Raw genomic sequence first — 19,048 nt, 5'->3', positions numbered from 1 at the left:
CTAACCTCTGTATGATATACCTGTCCAACATATAAAAAAATTCTACCATAGATTAAACAGGAGAATGCTTGTGTATGCTAAACTTCCATATATTAAGTAGATCATTAGAAATAAAGATAATTCAAAATACTTACCTGTTTATGTTGTGGCACATGCGTGGTATGAGCCTGGCAAGAAACATAAGAGACTCCCAGTGTGGAGCATCTTTACTAGAGATGCCGCAAACATAGCTATATGAACGACAGTCACCCTACAAATTACAAAAAAAAAAAAAAAAAAAAAAAAAAAAAAAAAAAGAATCAAAGAAAAATTGAACATGAACTTTGCTGCCAAAATAGTTCACAATACTTTCCCGTTCATCCTGTAGATTATTTTGTGCCAACATTTAGCAGACACTAAGCTCGTGAAATCAGTATGCCAAGAGATACCAAGTGAATAAAAAAACCAGAGTAAGATGACAGACTTCTCATGAGCTAACAAGAGAGCATAAAAGAAAAGATTCAGAATGGAAAGATTCTTACAAGGTGACCAGAACATAGGGATTAACTGTATTGGTATTTTTCATGACACCATCTGAGGAAGGCCTGTGACAAAGTACAGGAATCTGCTGATGACACTGCTGTTTAAAACAGTAACAAAAGCTGACTGCGGAGTTCCATAAGTGACACACAAGATTAAGCGGCTGATAATAAGAGATGTAATTCAATACTGATAGTGCAAAGAAAGGTACTTTAGAGCTATGACTACTCAGTAAAGAAATCTTCCAAGTTATTGCACACAATACCATGAGAATGTCAGCTCAGCATTTGTATTTGGTTTGTATTTCTGTCACTAAAGGACAGCCCACAAAAATGCACATAGCATTAGCAAAGGAGTGAAAGGAAAGAAAACACTATGCCACGGCACAGATTCAAGTGTGTCCATATCCTGAACAGCCTGCACTGCTCTGGTTCCTTTCCTCTCAAAAATAAGGATACAGTACAATTCAAAAAAGCACGAGAAAGGGCAACAAGCATGTTCAAATGTAGGAAGCAGGGGTTTTTTGACCAACTTAGTGTAGGACTCCTGAGCCTTAAAGGGGCAACAGGATCACAGCAGAGGTCTACAAGATTATGAATGTCATGAAGAAACTGTCTGTAAGTGACCAGCATCATTCAACCTTAACAATATCCTCAAATACAATACCTGGCATTTACTCAAGTGTCTATTCAGATATCTTGACACTTTTGCACTACACCAGTACTGACAAATGACAATAACATAGGTATCACTGTCACTTGAAGTTTATGCTCTTGAGTCAAGCCCTTTATTTTCAATCTTAAAGCAGCAATTATTATGCTTCACTGCAGCCTGCCACACTGCTAGGAAGCAGCTTTCACAACATCCCTGGAATTAATCCATTTACCTGCACTCCCACAGTTTTGATTGGTAACAAGAAGGCATTCAGTGAATGTAGGCTTGTAATCTGCATCAGCTTCTCCTGGTCTTCTTCGGTTGTACACGCTTTGACCCTTTGCAGCAAAGTATGTGGCTATGCAATGATGCAGAAAAATAAATGTTAATTAAATAAAGCCCCCAAGCACTCAAACAGAACTTACACAGTGCAAATAAAATTATTATTTAAGTAGCTGTTTGCTTAAATTTAGTCTACATTTACCCCTTGGAACTATTTAAAAAATACCTTTCATTTAACAACTAAATTTTAGCAAAAGCAATTTTATTTGATTAGACTGTATGTATTTTAAGCTGAAGCTCTCCAAGGCCATAGGTGAAGTTCTTTTCCTATGCTCATTCTCTCTTTCACAGAGCTATACATTTAATTTTTGTTGTTTATTTCAGATACAGAACAAAGCAATAGCCTGTTATGCTACACTACAATTCAATATGTTTTAAAGGAAAAACATATGTAAATACTCGCCCTTCAGTATTTACCAAAAAAGTTTTGGAAGTTGTTTTGAACTTACACCTTAGAGCAGGCCTCTGCTAATGACTTTTCACCCCCCTGCAGTTTAGTTCAAGTGAGCTTACAATAATCACAAAGGTCATAACAGTTAAGAGATTGAGAACATAAACATCACTGATCAAAAACTCCAAGTTTTTGTTCAGGACATCTGGCAAGCACTAGTTCCTCACTCCTGCTCTTTCATTTAGACATTCAGTGATTGTGAAGGCATGCAAATCTAGAAAGTTACAATTATTTCAGGGAGGGAAAATCTTCTCCTGGTACTATGTGATCTGAAGTACCTCCAAAAGTCTCATCTGCACAAAGTTTAACTGAAACAGAATTTATTTACTATTTGAAAGGTATATAAACTTCCATTTTCCAGAAATTGTTCAATGCTTGCACCAGTCATGGTGCTAAAAACTCTACTGTACTATACTGAACAGCTTCAATTGAGTTGTACTGGAATGCATTATTCCTTAAAGAGCACAAACAGGTAGTTTTAAACTTTTAGCAGCCTTAACCCCATTGCAGGCCACTACAGAACAATCATATTACTTTTATGCATATTAGAATTTAGCAGTTTTCTTACCTTCTTAACACTTGCAGAAAAATCTGCAACTATTTTCAAAATGTTGTTTGTTTCAGGAAAGTCTTTGCACACATAAGGTTCTTCAGCACATATCACTCTGATTGCTAGACCAGGACCTGCAATACAAAGTTGAAAAAACATTCTACTAAATAACAGGAAAGCTGACTTTCATCTAAAAGTGTGACAGCATCTGCAACAGCAGGTCAGTCATTGAGTACAGTATGCTTTGCCATTGTACCTACACTTCAATTGTCTTAACATCCTACAAGACAAAAAAATACACAAGCAGTTTATTCCAGAACAATATTTCTGTTTGGTACATTTAAGCATTATTTACCTAAACCTTAAATTGGCTGGTTGTGTACAGCAGTGGTTAGTGGTGATGAAGTGTGGCGGACGGCAAGCCAAAGTGAACAGGAACCTCCTCCTTCCCTTTGCTAGGCAACTGGGATGAAAGAGTTGGTTATAACATACAGTTGAGTCTCCATTGTTTTTAAAAGACCCTTGACAGCTATTTGACCTTTCAGCTACTTAATACAAAACCACATGTAATTTGCTGGAAATGTCTGAAGACAGCTTCTTGCATTTCATGTGATGCTGATGCATTAGCACAACAGCCTACGTGCTCTGCCAGCAACTACTACACACCCTGCAGGACAATTTTAAAACACCCGGACAGAAAAACATAACCCCCTTAAAAGGACGTGGGCTTTGCTATATTATATGTCTTGACATTTTCTGGTGGAGAACTCCATGCAATCATTTTCAAAACAGCAAATGCCCCTTAGAAAGGCAGACAGATATAGGCCATTATTTCAAGTAAGATACATTTGACAGCCCAGGCAGCATTCAGCTGCACTTCACCGATAATTCTTGCTTTGGCTTACACAACTAAAAAGAAACAAATACAACTAAAAGCAACTCAATTATAAACTTTTCCTTTAATCACTATACATAATAAAGCTGCTCTCAAATGTTCCCTTCCTGAAAAAAAGATCCTGCTTAAGTAAAAACTAATAAATCCATAAATTTTTTCCTGTTTAGATGCAAGTTTTAGGCTACAACATTGATTTATTCTACAGGTTAAGTATATTCTAAACAATACTGATGTGATCCATAGCCCTTCACTAAGTAGCACAGACCAACTCTCATACCTGGGAAGGGATGCCTCGAAACCAGCTCTTCAGGAAGACCAAGTTCTCTCCCTAGCACTCGTACTTCATCTTTGTGAAAGTCTTTCAGCGGTTCTATTACTTTACCCTTAAAAAAAGAAAAAGCAATTTACACTCCAGCTTACATACTTAAACAAGAAGCCTCAAATGTTTAGGTTACGGCAGCCACACTGGCCTGCTGTTCACAGCATCAGCTGCCAACACTTGCATAAACACTGGAAGAGAAGTACACGTGAATGCAGGCTTTAGAAAAACAGTTGCAGGACAGAGGCTAAGACAAGGAAGTTCAAATTCACACCAGAAGCATCAATGGCCCAACCAGTGTAGATACAGCTGTAGGTCAAGCCTGCTCTGATTGTCTTCAGAAATTCAGACTGTTTTTCCCTTCCCTAGATGTTCAAACCAATCTAAAAGCCTTGAAAATACATTGTACAGTACTAGAAGCATGGGTCAGTAATGGTTACTTTCTCTCCTATGGTTGGGCACTTAACTAACAACTGAGCAGCTTCCAACAGTGTTATTAGGTGATGTCTCATGTGTTGATTCTTTCTTATTTTACAACACAGTTAGAGAACTTAGCTCTGCACGAGAAAGGCATTCAAAAAGCTTTTCTGGACTTTGGACTAAACAGACTAATTGGGAGTGCAATCAAAGGGACAGGACTTGGGCTGCTTATCTTCAGGAAGTTCAACCTCCTGTGTTCATATCATCTTCAAGCTCCTGGTCATCAACCATAGATGACCCTGTTGGGCCATTTCAGAAAGATTTGTGAGTTCTTAAATTAACAACTGGCAAACAGATTGTGTGCCACCAGCACACTGCTGGCAGACAGCCCATCAGGTTACTAGAAACGTGATGGAGAAGCTATATAAGAACAGAAAGAACTCATCCCTATAGGTACCTGAAGGAACTATCCCTAGATTTCAAACCATTTAAATGTATTATTCTCATGCTTTCTCTTGAGAGGAGAGTACTATGCTTGCAATGCTGAATGTTACTCGAGGGTCAAGAGAAGGAGAACTTTGGCCCTCTCTCTCAACTGCAGCTGATTATCTTTTCACTATAGTAATGTCAACGCTCTTGCCTGAATCCATAATGTGCCAGATCTGGACTACCACTACCTAAAGGTTACCCATTGACTAGTGTTCAGAACAAGCTACAACAGAAGGAGTAAGTGACCCATTACATCATGAATTCCAGCTGAACCGTAATAAAGTTATCTGAGAAGTCTTAAACTACTCTCCTGCTAAAGGCATTTGGTATTGCCCTGCTTCTTTACTAGGATGCAGGTTTGTTTTGAGGATTAAAAAGTGAAAGGGTGAGGAAACAGCTTTCAGCTTGTGGTTGAGAACACCATTGAGAACACACTGAATGAATCCACGTTCAATCTGCCCACATCTTCCTCAGTATCCAGTGCTGGACAATACTCAAGCAGTTCTGACTACTTTGAGAATGTAGCAACTAGAAAGAAGTGTAATAAATTGCAACATATTACAATAGAATCTAAAGGGCCTCATCAGAATAGGGTCCCATCAACATGGGACAGTTATATTAGCAAAACACAGAAGTTGTTCATTTTTGATACTCAGCTTCACATCTGTGAGAACCAGAAGGATGCAAGTGTATCCTTTTTCATTTACCTCTTCTCTTAACTTTCGAATCAGCTCTGTGTCATTATGATGAGTTTTGATGACTTCAGCTTTACCACTTGCAACAAGGGAAGCGCTTTCAATGAGATCAGGTCTGAGGGTACCCTGAGCAAGAAAAACCTCTTCAGGTTTCAGATTCATTTCTCCGATAACTTCATTGGCAATCTGTAAGGTTGAGAGAAAAAAGAAAAGTGTTCTGACCTACTTTTTGGTTGTCAAAGGTCTAAAGGAAGGTAATGGATTGCCCAACAAATGCTACTGAACTGCAAAAGCACAAACAAACAGGAAGACTAATTATGACACTAGCCCACTGCTGAAATAGTCCTATAACCCCGTATTTTGTTGAACAGAAAACAGGAAGAATATCTTCACACTACAGGAATATCACCGCTAAATGTTATATTCTCCCTGCATCACCAACACTGGTAGCTGACAGATGGAAAACGGCTTATCTTCAGCAAAGCAACAGAACCATGCCCAAATTCACATTATCCATCAATTTGGTGAAAAAACATTACACAAAGTTTATACAACAGCAGTGAATGGCCAACCAATATAGTGTATCTAAACATGATGGTGGGTCTAGTACAATGCTTGTGAACCATGTTGTGACCATTGACTGATGGCCAAAAATGTTAGGCTTAGGGTAACATACCAATGGCTTCTTTAGGTCATCCACAACTTATAAGACCACTGATGCCACTGAGGGCACAGCGCTTTAGAATGAAACAGTCTGACATAGAAGATGTATCTAGAAATCATTTCATTTAAAAAAACCCAACCAACCAACAAATAATTATAAACATTACCTTAACAAAGGTGTCACCAATAATTTTTCTTTTTTCTTCAGGACTTGTAGTCATATTTAAGGTCTTGCTAATTCTTTTACGTGGAGTTCTGTCCTCATCCGAGATGGGCAGAGTTGTTGTACCATTATAGAATGAATGAGCTGCATTCACCACTGCATGAAATTACAGGAATTTTTTGGCAAAGCCAGTAAAGATTTTTATGCAAGGTTGCAAAAAAATAAGTTTCACTCTATTGCTTTAAAAAAAGAAAATAAAAATCATTCCAGTCCTTTGACTATTAACTGCATAAAATAGGGCTGTTCAATACCTCAAGAATTAATTGTAACAAAAGCATTTTATTTCTCTTATTAACCTACACTAGAGGGCAATTTTTTTCATATTATGAGACTAGGCAACCATGTGAAAGTTCAGTTCTTGCTTCTCCTCTTAGATTATAATTTACTTGCTTTATTTAAAAAGTTTACAGGATGGTATTCCCCCAAGGCCTTTCTGCAACCAAAATTAAATGATGCACTATTTACTCATGGTACATTATGCCTCTTAATTTAGAGAGGCTCTCCATGCAGAGATCAGCTAGGAGGCTCTCTGGCATCTTTTACCAGCGCTGAACTCCATGACCTACTGAAGGAGCATTTGCAGCAAGGGGATTCCCTCAATTTGTTACTCTGGCAGCCTGCCAGAGCCCAGGTTTATTGGTCTACAGAGTGCAAGAATAAGACATAGATTTTCCACAAAAAAAAAAAAAAAAAAAAAAAAAAAAAAAAAACCAAAAAAACCACAACAAACAAAAAACCAACAAAAAAGAAAAAGCGTGCGGAACAAAGCTTAGACTTTGCTGCATCAGGATACTGCAGCCCAATCTGCAAGACACTAACATGCAGGCTCCCTGCGCTGTTTCACGCTGTCAGGCTAGTGGAAAGCATTGCTCACCTAGTGCCACGCTTCCTGACCAAAACACAAGAGAAGCATTTGACAACAGTACTTACGCACAGCCCCAGGAATAGGCAGCTATTACTCATGAAATAAATCAGCCGGGCAGTATAAAGGAGGTCTCATTGTTTGCTCAACTCAGACATACATAATTTGTCGTCTTTGACCTCCTCGTACTTCAGGTACCAAAAACCTCTCTATCTTCCCATCAGCTATGACAAGGTACCTTCCACTCTCTTGTACTGTATTGCTTCTCAACAAGCTACTCCAAAAACAACTAAAATGCACCTCTTTAGAAGCCAGGAGAACAGAAAAAAAAAAAAGCCTTGAAAAAGTGATTTTGGCTATAATAGCATTCAATCACTCAAATGAGCTCATAGTTTAAAAAGAAAGAGATCCAGGACAAGAAATAAAGCCCCAGTGGAGGACTGCTAACCAAGCCACTGAAGAAAACTGCAATCAAATGAGTTTTGCAGCAGTGGAAAAAGATTACTCGACCATCGGCAGAAAAGTGACTGAGCACCAGTGACCGAGGCACATATCCACCGCTTTGCTGTGCCCCAACAGCAGATATTGCATCTCAACAGCTGAAGAGATGGGTCAGTTCGTTGTATGCTCCAATCAAGTAGGTAAGGCTTAGTATTTTAGGTTTGAAATTTTGTGAATAGGCCTAGGTAGTTCCAAATTAGCAACCATGCTTTGCTACATAAAGTCTGAGAACTGCGAAGATCAATTAGAATCAATGAAACAAAACACTAAATGTACATTTTAGGAGACTGGCCACGTCATTAGTAGTATCAGGCATGTTTAACAAAATTATAGTACCTTTAACTTGAATCCCAAGCTTTTTGAGTGCCTCCTCCACAGACTGACTCTCTCTTTTGCGCATAAATCCATTATCTATGTGTACAGCTATGACCTGATCTCGGTTTAAAGCTCGGTTCAGGAGAGCAGTACACACTGTTGAGTCCACACCACCACTGAGTAAAACCTAAGGATGAGGAAAAAAGGAAAAACAACAAAATTTGGTCAGCTCTCTATGGGGGAAGTGTTAACAAATAATTCAGATACAACTATGAAGATCAGAACACTATCAACTTAGAGTCAATGACTTGGAAGAAAACAAGTAGTCAAACAATGTATCAACCCAATTGTGCAAACTTTCTAAAACCTATTTAATGTATTACCCAACTCATGACAATTCTGCACTTTTCAAATTAACCCGAGTAACTGTAAGTGTTAGCGTTTCTGTCAGGCTTTTGCAAATAATCTTTCAGCTTCAATTCAATCTACTTACCAAGACTTTTGATGAGCCCACTTTCTCTTTGATATTTTGAATGCACTGAAGTTCTCTGTTTTCCACTGTAAAGGTACCACTGCATCCCGCAATATCATAAAGAAAATTTTTCAGGATCATTTTTCCATTCACTGTGAGGCTAACTTCAGGGTGGAACTGTGCTCCATACAGTTTTTTAGATTCATTTGCTATGCCTTCATTGGTGTGAAGAAATGAGCATGACAAAAAAAAAAAATTGGAAGTGAAGTGCATACCCAAGAAAGTCAAGCATACACTTTGAGTGATTCATTCTGCCACATTTTGGCACAAATCACCAATCAAAACTAAAGATTCTGGTTAAGATTAGGAACAAGGGTACTGTTACGTATCTAGAACACACAATCCCTCAGAAACCAAGGAAAACACTCAGACATCCTAGGAAAACCATTGTGAAAATAGGAGATAAATTACATTAATTTTTTCCTCACCACATGATACCTCATGCAATCCTGCAACCAAGCCATGTTGACACAGCTGCATCCACGTTAAAAGGGTTGTGCTGGTGAAGTTGTGCAAGTGTCCCTACAGGGGTACGTTGGTGAGCACCACCGCTCTCCTCCTTAACAGTCTCTGGAGGGTTATTTTGAGTAGATCACAATACTGCACCTTGCACCAAGTAAGTGTTGGTCAGACTGGGATTAAAAAACAACAGTAAGGAAACTGGCTAATTCCACTGACCTGCATTAGGCTCCCAGGTGCGCTGTATCACTGTATTTTCTTTTGCTGGTGGAAGCCTGGCTACCACTTTACCAGCATTTCTTTGCTTGCTTAGGCACAAGGAGCCATAGGCTTTTGTAAGAGCCCACGGGAAATGGCACAGGAAAGTGTTGCGGATAGGAACAGTACAACTCTGTTTCTAATGCCTCCATGAAGCGGTGTTAAAGATATCAGCGCTCTGGTGGAGCCTGCACACTGGATGCAGCAAACTTTATATTACAAAACAATTTATAGGGCGATCTGAGTAGGCATGAGTTCTAGACCGCTTTGAAGGCAAGCCAGAATATAATAAATGCTCCACCTAATCTTAACAGTAGTTTGGAAAGAAACCTTCCATAACAAGACATCTTTAAATCTTTTAAAAGGTCAGTTTTTCTCAAATTAGTTACCTGTCTGATTTAAGAGCAGTATCTCAAGCTTGGGGTTTTTTTGTTTGGTTTTTTTTTTTAAATGAAAGATTTAAAATAAAGCAGGTGAATACTTTGAGATCTTACTAAGGGGCTCAGCAAACTTAAGACCTCTCCAGGTCTCCCATCTCCTAGGGAAGAGACTCAAAGAGGCTGTTTAGCATTCAATAATTTGAGTAGCTTTCAAAAACCAAATTCTAAGGTCCTATATTTTTCTGTGACAATCCGTGTATAACGTTTGAAACACCGCTTTCAGTACCAACATTATTTTTGCTCAACTGAATATTCATGCAATAATATTAAATACAATAACAAGTTGATCAAGCCTTATTAATTAAGCAATGTTTGACTTGTACTATTACACTGCAAAAACCGAACACTGCTTATGCTGCATGCTACAGTATATATCTTCTTCTCCCCTGCCTTAAGGGCACACAATACTTTATTTCAAAGAGAAACAACACATGCATACTTTGAAATAACATAAACTGTAAAAATAAAGTTAAATTTTCCTTAAACCATGGATTTAAAACCAAGACCGTTCACTTTGAAGTCTATTTCTTTCTTTACTATCAAGACAGCACAAGATGCAAGCAAACACGTACCAGAAATGGTTAAAAACAATTCACTTATTTGGCAATTAAATAACAGAGATAGTCTGTTCCCATTTGGTCTAACTACTGTCTGCCATATTCCTTCCTTTAATGAGTACTATCAAAAGACAATTTCAATTTTGTCAAAAGACCAAATAAATACCTGCTATAATGTTCCCAGACTGTGCAACCACTTTGAATCCATCAGCTACTTTATCCACACTATCTCCGTGAGTGAGGAGCACAAGCTCTTCCTTCTGAAGGCCCCTAGACAAAGATTAAAAACTAGAATCAATTAAAAAAATAACAGAGACCGAATCAATTAAAAAAAGAACAGAGACCTAACTACCTGCGTTTCCAATAGAAGCCCTTAGGGATCTCAGTAAAAGCAGATCTCATTTGACCAGGCACATTTGAAATATATGCAGGATTTCCTTCCCAGAAACAGTCACCTCCAACTCTGAGATGCCTCTGTTGGAAGCTACATAAGTTCTTGTACAATACATCCTTCATGCAAGAGGTGATTTATCTTAATTCAGAAGGGTGGGTTTTTTTATAAACATGCCAATGTTGAAGTACCCCCTCTTTGACATGTAGAGCCATCTAGTGTCAATCAGGACACTTGGAGTCCTTTTTATTTCAATGAAGTGAAGTTTTCTTGCTCAAAACTACGTGTTTTGAGGACAATTTTGGCACCTCAGACTTTAGGCAGGGTATAAAGTTCTGCAGTAGCCCTACAGCAGAAAGTTAATAAAATTGGAATGCCGGGTATGAGTAAACTGTTAGAATTATTACAAGGAACTTGAGAGGCATTGACAAACTACCAAGAAATCTAATTCTGGTTTTATAAAACATCACAAAGCAATTTTAAAGGAAGGAAGAAAATGAATGGTTTCAGATTTTCTATTGCCTTTCAAAAATTGGATGGTGCCAACCAATACAAGAGTAATGCACTGCACAGCAGAAGACAAGAGCTTAACATAAAGATTCTCATGCTGTGGTACACTTTATGGTGTCTCAATGAAGATGTACTACTTTGAAATAAGGGGTTTACACACTATTCCAAGCAAATATATTTGCATTTCTAGAGTCAATTGAGAAATTATGCCTAAATATTTGTTTAGGCGAGTAACTCGCTTACTCATGAACACAGCTATAAAAGTTTTATGAAAAATTATCAGACGAGCATGGGTGCAATGTCACTATTTTATTTAAAATAAGCTTCCTCTCACATCCAGACACCAATTTCCAGACTGGTATTTCCAATATTGTTTTGATAACTTAAAATGTCTACACACCTGAACAGTGAACATGTATTATCCAGAGTAATGCTGAACACTCCATCTTCTCTAACACTCTTCTTGTGCACCGTACCTCCAAATACCTTATTCATCATCTGTCAAAACAAAAATACTACATGAGAAAGTACCACTTTATACCTCAGTATGCCTATGACTGACAACAGCTCTAGCCCTCCAATACATACCAACCTAGTTTTTCATGACTATACTCATTTAATATATTGTTTTGCAAATGATAAGAATTCTCTTCAAAATTAACCATAGTTCTGTATTAGGCTTGTTCCCTTCTGCCGACCTTCTGTCAGCATAGCTGGGGACCGCTGCCACACATGAGAAGCAGAAATCCACAACAGCAGACAATAGGTAGAGATTTGCAAAATTATGCATATTCAATAGTGTACATCTACTTGCACTACTGCTCTGCAAATCAGCTAAGTATCTGAGTCCAGTTATCACAAAAACAGTTAAGCTGCTGAACAAAAATCTGATTTATCTGTTCTTAAGTTAAGGGCCCTCTGATAGGCTTAAACTTCTCAAAATCTGGCTCCTCAGCTCTGGAGAACCAGTCGAAAACTTGAGTCTATTCCCTCAGTGTTATTTTTGTGACTCTTAATAATCCTTGCTATATCAGAGTAGTAAAATTCTCAGCCAGGTTTTTTTCTTTCTAAAACCTCACCTTCTTGTTTGGAGTTGGATATCTGCATTTTAGATTTCAGAAGTCTTAAAGACTTTTTTCCTTGCAAATGTAACTGACAACTTAAAAAATATTTTTAAGAGTTTCACCTTCCAACTACTTTAATCTTCAGAGATTTACAGCTTTGTTTTAGACCCAGTTTGATATTATCCTTACTGCACTTGACTGATTTCAATCTTTTATAATGAAGTAGTAGTGCATTAATACACAGACTTGATTCATTTCCGTAAAGTCAGCTTTAAGGAACTCCCCTGCTTGAGGCTAGCTAACGTGGTTTTCAATTTGCTTGGCATTTTAAGGCACATTTTAATATAACACACGTTTCCTTTTAGAACAGGGAGTGCCAACATTGTTTCCGTAATTACCCGCCTTTCTAAAGGAGTTTTTCCAGCCATTATTCAGCACCTCTGAAGGCCTAGTAAATCACTAACCCTGGAAAAAAAACAAGATGCACAAGCAAAAGTCGCACACCTAATCCATCCTTTGTCTCCTTGGAAGTTTGTTTCTTCACTCGGCTCATCACTGCAAGATCACTACTAAGTCCTAAGGTATGTAAGTGTTGGGGGTGGGTTGGTGGGGGTGTTAAGCACTCTTAAGAACTATGCTAGAAACATTCCACGCTTGAAAACAAAAGGGAAAAACTATTTCACTTGTTTACATGAGGGGCACATTTTCCAATACCAACTAGACAGAATTAGTTAATGACTGCCAGATTACATTTATTGTGACAAAAGAAGCAAAGAGAAACCATTTATGCTACTGATATGGCAGAGCCAAGAGAAGAATACACAGTATGCTCAGTTTACCAATTAGCACTTTAAAAATATCTTTTGCATACATGGCATACTGCTTATATCTGAAAGGCAGGTCCTTTATCAGTTCATCTTCAGTTAGTATCAGAAATGAGGCCTAAAAGACAGCTGTAGACAAACATCTCTCAACAGCACCTGCATGCCATAGCAGATTCCAAGAACTGGTTTTCCTATTGTAAAAATTGCTGGGTCGAACCATGGTGCATCTTCTGCATACACAGAGTTTGGTCCTCCAGATATAATGATAGCTCTGCAGACAAAAGATAAAGAAAACATTAACTCAAATGTATTGTTTACTTTAAAATCTATTTACTTTAAACATTGACATTGTCTCATAATGCTCTTAGAACTCTATATATTCTAACATAAATTTTACCACACATACCCTAACATATAGCTTAACTTTGCTATGCTACAGCTGTCAAACTCAGCAGCTTACCAGAAAAGTATTTCATCAGTTTAAACAAAGTCAAATACAAACCATCTTAAAAAGTGACTGTATTTTAAATTCCTCATAGCCAAGTGTCAACTACGAGAGAAGCACAATGGCTAGGATCAAATGCAGAGTATTAGCGTTAAGATATATATACTTCATGACGTCTGTGCCATCTGGAGGGGAGTTGCATTCAAAAAACAGACTCCAAAATTTCTAGAGCTGCTGAGAAAATGTCCCTTAATCCACCCTGATTACGAAATGAAATGGCATTAGCAACAGGTTGTGAATTAGAAGTCCAATACATGCAAGCATGTATGGTTTGAAGCTAACATTTCACACTATAACACAAAATTAAATCTTTTCAAAGGGGAAGAGAGAACTTTTGCAAACCATGATGATTTGCAAGATCGTGAACTGCAGAAGCACCGGCCAGTTGGACAATGCTTTTTGGCCTCGGCCCAGGATCGAACACGGGTGTACCAGACCTTGGACTCATGTACTGTTTATTTCACAGAGAACATCAAATTAGTTATGCAGAGCAAGAAATGCAAAATGGGACGAGAGAGAAGGTGCATACAGGGAAATAAATGCATCCACTAAAGCTTTCTTCTAGCATTATTTAGAGTGTTTGTCATGCAAGTACTGACACAATAGGATTTTTCTCTTTTTAAGCAGCAGAAACGGGCAGTGTGCTTACAACATCTGTACCACCGGCAGAAATAATCATGTAGTAACAAGCCCACGCACCGAATGCAACCTCTCAACTGCAGTCACGCAGGGTACCTGCTCCCACCGACACACAGCTACATCTCCCCTGCAGCCCACCTCCACCTCCCCAGCCCAGGCTCCTCATTTCAACACAAAGGACAAGGTGGAGGGCAGGATGGGTGCACCCCTCAGAGCCAAAGCACAGCGGCTTGCGAGTTCGAAGAGGCAGCATTTATTTCTTTGTGTGTTGGGATCTACAAGTGAGCTTTGAAGAAGCATACAACTGACACAGGTGTAGTTTTACACTGAACAATCTTGACAACTAGTACCTGCTGTACATGTACAGGCACTTCTGTTCAAGTTGGAGACATGATGAATTTTCTAAACCCAGACGCTGCTAGAAAGAGCCTGAAAACTCTTAATGCCTGGTGGTATTACAGCTTATAATAATTCCACATACAAAAGCATTTGCTTAAGTGCCATATGTATAGAACACTATTTAATATTAGAGGAAATACAGCCACACCTACAAATCAAACATTCTTATGAGAAGTCAAAATAGTTATACACTGTCCTATTCAAGAAGCAGAGTCTTAAAAATCTGCTTTTTTCCATACCAATTAAAATCCCATGGAATACAGACAGGTTATCCAATGTGCCCAAGTATTAAAGAAAAAAATTGAGCTGAGGGTGAGAGAGGAACCTGCATCTTCTCAACTGTCCAGGAGAAATTAAAACTAGCATGGGATGTAGATTTTGAGAGTTTTATTGCAACCCCATGTAAAGTCTTACATACCTTCTTGCATTGGTATGAATATACCTTTCTCTGCTTTACCTTAAACCACTTCCAAAACAACCTGACCTAGCTTTGGAAAGCCTATCTGCAATGGATTAAAGGCACATCAGGAACCACGTCAAAATACCAAGAGTAAAATGCATGCATTGATACCCCAACCTCAAGACTCACGCCAGAGCTCAGACAGTGCCAGAATTCAGCCTAACACCAGCGGAGCCCCTGGCTGTGGCACCTCCTCAGCCCAGGACCAGGATCTTGTGGAAACTGCTAATGCTTATGTCACATGTAGATGAAACTTCTCACTAAAGATTGTTCTGAAACTATGAAAACTGAGGAGCTGGCTTTTTAAACGCAACACGTAAATACAATTTAGAAAAATGTTCAGTCTTGCTGCCCGTCTCAAACCTTAGCACAGACCAAAGTGCAGCTCCTCGGCCCATTCAATGCACGAGCTGCAACAAGGAAACCTGACTGTTCCCATGGCACGTGGAATATATATCAAAATCTTGCTGTAAAACCACAAACTCATTTTTACAGTGGTCACTAAATAAAGGCACCCAAAGGCTGGTGTCAGTATTTGTTGAGCTTTCCTGGATGCAAATGATTGACTGAGACTGTGGACACAAAGCTTATTGACCAATCTGGGTAACCAATAACCTGAAATCACTACCGTAACCTTGAGAAGTGACCTTTTGAATGAAGAGGTTTTGCCACATTTTAGAGAGCAATTATTTGGAATGAAAGTCTAACAGGTCTAATCATAAGACTTTGAAGAACCTTCAACTGGGGAAAACAAAAGGGGAAAAAAGTCTTCCCTCTGCAAACCTGCATCAATATCGCACAGGCCTGAGACAAAAATCATCAAGATCACTAGTACTGTGACCTACACCTCAAATCCAACACACAGGAGATGCAGGAATTCTTTCTAAACCAGTAATTAGGTATGTCCATCTTTTAAAGACCTGCTTGCTGGAGAATTATAAACAAGATCTGACAAGAAAAGGTATTTTTCAGAACATTTCTGAAAGAGAAATTCTTCACACAACAGCTACCTGATAGATCCAGCAGCTCCTGGGTTTTCCGTTCTCTTTGTTTTCAGAAGGGATCAATAAGTTCCTATTTGACTTACCAAAATATACTGTTTACTGGTTCACTAATTATCATTGATTAGAAAAACGCAATTCCGCAGCAAAGCACTGTCTTATCTGTTGTCGGGCACAACTGAGAAGCACACATGCACCATATTTCTGGATTTATACCAAACTGACAAGCAAGGTCTTTGATGATTTGTAGACTTCAGGGTATTTATTTTCCCTACACACAAGAGAAGCATACCCTGGTAAGCCTAATAAAACAAGAAAAAGAAATGTACAAGGTACTAAATTGTGAAACCTTTTCTTGCTGCAAACGAGTGGTAGTTTCAGGTAGTATTTTTAGTTGCTTCCCAGAAACAGTTTGGCATGATTTACCACAATATCTTCAGTATCCAAGTTACTTAAATTATTTTTTTTAAATTCAACTAAGAAAATAATTTTTAGAAACTCAGAAAACTTGTTTTCTTGATTAATAGCTACCCTAGTTTAACAGGTAGAACAGCAAGATCATCTAAATTTTTGCAGATACATATTTAAAATGCAACCTCTTAAATTATATTTACAAATGGCAATGATTAAAATGACATTAAGAAGCAAATATACAAAATTTCTATTACTGCACAAGTTTCCCCAGCAACACTCAGGTGTTTCTGTGGGTAAGCTAAAGATGCAATCATTAAGATCATTACAATGAAAGCTATTGCACATAAAAACCCAGGCAATTACCAGCTCCGCCAACCTCCAGAGATACCATTAGACTGAAAGGAGAGAACAAGCAGAACATCCAGGCAGAGGCATCGCAGGAAAGGACCTACCGAAACCCTTGCTCTCTGATTGCAAAGGCTGGCGTTTCCAAAGGGAAGATCTCGGACTGGACGAACAGCTCGCGCACCCGACGATCTATGACTTTCCCGTACTGCGCTCCGGCATCCAGTATGACGACGGCTCCCTCGTAGTGGCGCTGCCCATCCTTGAGCTCTCCTCCGGCGTTCTCCGGCTGCGAACATCACTCACGTCAGTGCTTTATGGTGACACATCACAGACTGCAGACTTTAAGCCACATCTCTTAAACAACTAACGCCTGCGAAGCTTGCTAAGGTTGCCTATGTGTTAATTTACAGTTAAAATGATAAAGACTAGCAGAGAAACTTCTAAATGAAAAAATCCTCACGTTTATAAGGACCAGTAGATGCACTGGCAATATAAAAGGCCTATGCATTAACACACAGCACATCCCTCCCAAGCAGCCACACAAACGTGACATCCCCATCTCCCAAAACAAACAGGGTACAAATGAGGGAAGAAAAATGCTAATAAGCTAATGAAGGCAGAGCTTTCCATAAATAAGAAGTCATATGTCCTGTTCACCGCTACAGCCGCTCCGGCTTTTTCCATTTTACAGTTCCTTATAAAACCCAGCATACCCTATGATAATTAAGAGCATGTGCCTTTTTCTCAAGCAAAACAGGACAGTGCAAAGTCAGAAGAAAAATGTTTTTCCCCCATCACACTGCCTCATATGCTGAACTTTCACTTAACATTACCTCCTGGCGAGAATAAGAAGGAAAAATTGAGAACAAATGTCTCTGCTAAATGGTTTTACAAAAAACCCTAACTTTTGAATGCAGCATTCAAGCAGATTGCACATCGGAACAAAGCAACGGTTCTCTTTGACCCCGTCACATTTGAATTGGTTGGCCAACTTCAGCTAAATCTGAAAGAGAGCTAGAAAACACAAGGACAAGTTTCTTCCTTTTTTTTTTTTTTTTTTTTTTTTTTTTTAAAAGAAACTGTGAAAAGAGGCAGCTATTCCATGGAAGTGTCCTTGTCGGAGGATCTTCAAGGAAGAACGTGAACACAACTGCACTGTAAGACACCAAGAAATTCATGCAGAAAAAACTCTGCTGCTTAAAGAAACTGCTTACTTTGGGAGTGTTTTTCCTCTTAACTTACAGCTTACACTGTTTCCTTGCCAATGTAGTTCAATGAAGGAAAAACTGGGAAGGGTTTTACTTCAGCAAACACTGCCTCAAAATACACCTTGAAGCTTATGACCATTTCAAGTTTTAATTACGGCACGTTGGAGTTGTTCTGCATGTCTGTATCAGGCAACACATCCTTCGACCTGGGGCTCGCAGGAGGTTCCCACCACTGCTGCTCAGGCTCCAAAGGAAGCTGGGGCAGCCTGCAGTATGCCCCGGTATTTCCATGTGGGTCAGATAATCACCCCCACATCAACCACAGGTCATTCTGGAGGAGAGCATCATCCTGCTGGGACACATTCTCCCCAACAAATACACAGCAAAGGCTGTCTTTGAGCTTTCTTTCTCAGCTACCAAGAGACACCTCAGATAACCATCTTCAAATTAGTCAAAGGCAGCAAGCATGTTGGAAACTTCCAAAGTTCACACTAGCTGGAAAAGGTTTTATCTAAATTGAAGGACATAAGCAGAAAAAACAGTACTAAATCCCTCAAAAGCCTAAATCCAGGTTCAAGTCAGTTACTTAATTTCTTTCCTTCAGCTGGTAGTTGAGTGTGCCTAATGGGGAGCTCTTCATGACTTTTTAGTCTTGGGTTACACAACAAAAAGGGCACGTGTTGGAGGAGAGCAGACTTCAGCAGCAAACACCCCTTCAAATCCCCCGGTCAGATGGAGAGAGGTCAACAGAACCGTCTTCCCTTCCAGTGGAAGGGAGGGAATCGCTTTTAGAGTAATTCTGGGCATTTTCACCTAGCAATTTCTAAATTAGCAGTTCTTGCGAGAAAGACCAACATCCTTATTCTTTCCCGATCCCATCTTGTGGCAAACACTATTCCTTGCAGTGCTATTTCTTATTAAAAGTCTTCAATTGTTTCAGAGCACGTGCTGTAGCTTGTACCATGAAGGGACAGAGCTCTGCAGCCCTCTCGGCTTTAGTGTCTGAGATTGTCCACTTCCACCTGCAAGAGACCAGGGTGGGACGTAAGCAGTCCCCTCCAGACCCCCGGGCACACCACGGGTGCATAGCCAGCCCTTGCACAGACGTGTCCCACCTGCCAGCAGTGCTACAGCACATTGT

The 19,048-nt window shown here is 39.2% G+C and overlaps 1 protein-coding gene across 2 annotated transcripts in view; it reads right to left on the bottom strand.

Annotated features, from left to right (window-relative positions):
- Positions 1–19,048, bottom strand: part of GMPS (guanine monophosphate synthase) — a 32,618-nt gene that overhangs the window by 8,439 nt on the left and 5,131 nt on the right. For both annotated transcript variants that reach the window (XM_030028026.2, XM_030028024.1), the window contains exons 2-13: positions 16,804–16,985; positions 13,090–13,204; positions 11,446–11,543; positions 10,311–10,414; positions 8,392–8,585; positions 7,920–8,085; positions 6,165–6,316; positions 5,347–5,520; positions 3,689–3,794; positions 2,535–2,650; positions 1,406–1,531; positions 135–250 (exon numbers count right to left, since the gene is read on the bottom strand). In XM_030028026.2, coding sequence (XP_029883886.1) covers positions 135–250; positions 1,406–1,531; positions 2,535–2,650; positions 3,689–3,794; positions 5,347–5,520; positions 6,165–6,316; positions 7,920–8,085; positions 8,392–8,585; positions 10,311–10,414; positions 11,446–11,543; positions 13,090–13,204; positions 16,804–16,985 — 1,649 coding nt within the window. The remainder of the gene's footprint in view (positions 1–134; positions 251–1,405; positions 1,532–2,534; positions 2,651–3,688; positions 3,795–5,346; positions 5,521–6,164; positions 6,317–7,919; positions 8,086–8,391; positions 8,586–10,310; positions 10,415–11,445; positions 11,544–13,089; positions 13,205–16,803; positions 16,986–19,048) is intronic.

This window comes from Aquila chrysaetos, chromosome 10 (assembly GCF_900496995.4).
Source record: "Aquila chrysaetos chrysaetos chromosome 10, bAquChr1.4, whole genome shotgun sequence".
In the NCBI taxonomy this organism is placed as follows: domain Eukaryota; kingdom Metazoa; phylum Chordata; class Aves; order Accipitriformes; family Accipitridae; genus Aquila; species Aquila chrysaetos.
This window is presented reverse-complemented; position numbering and strand designations above follow the sequence as displayed.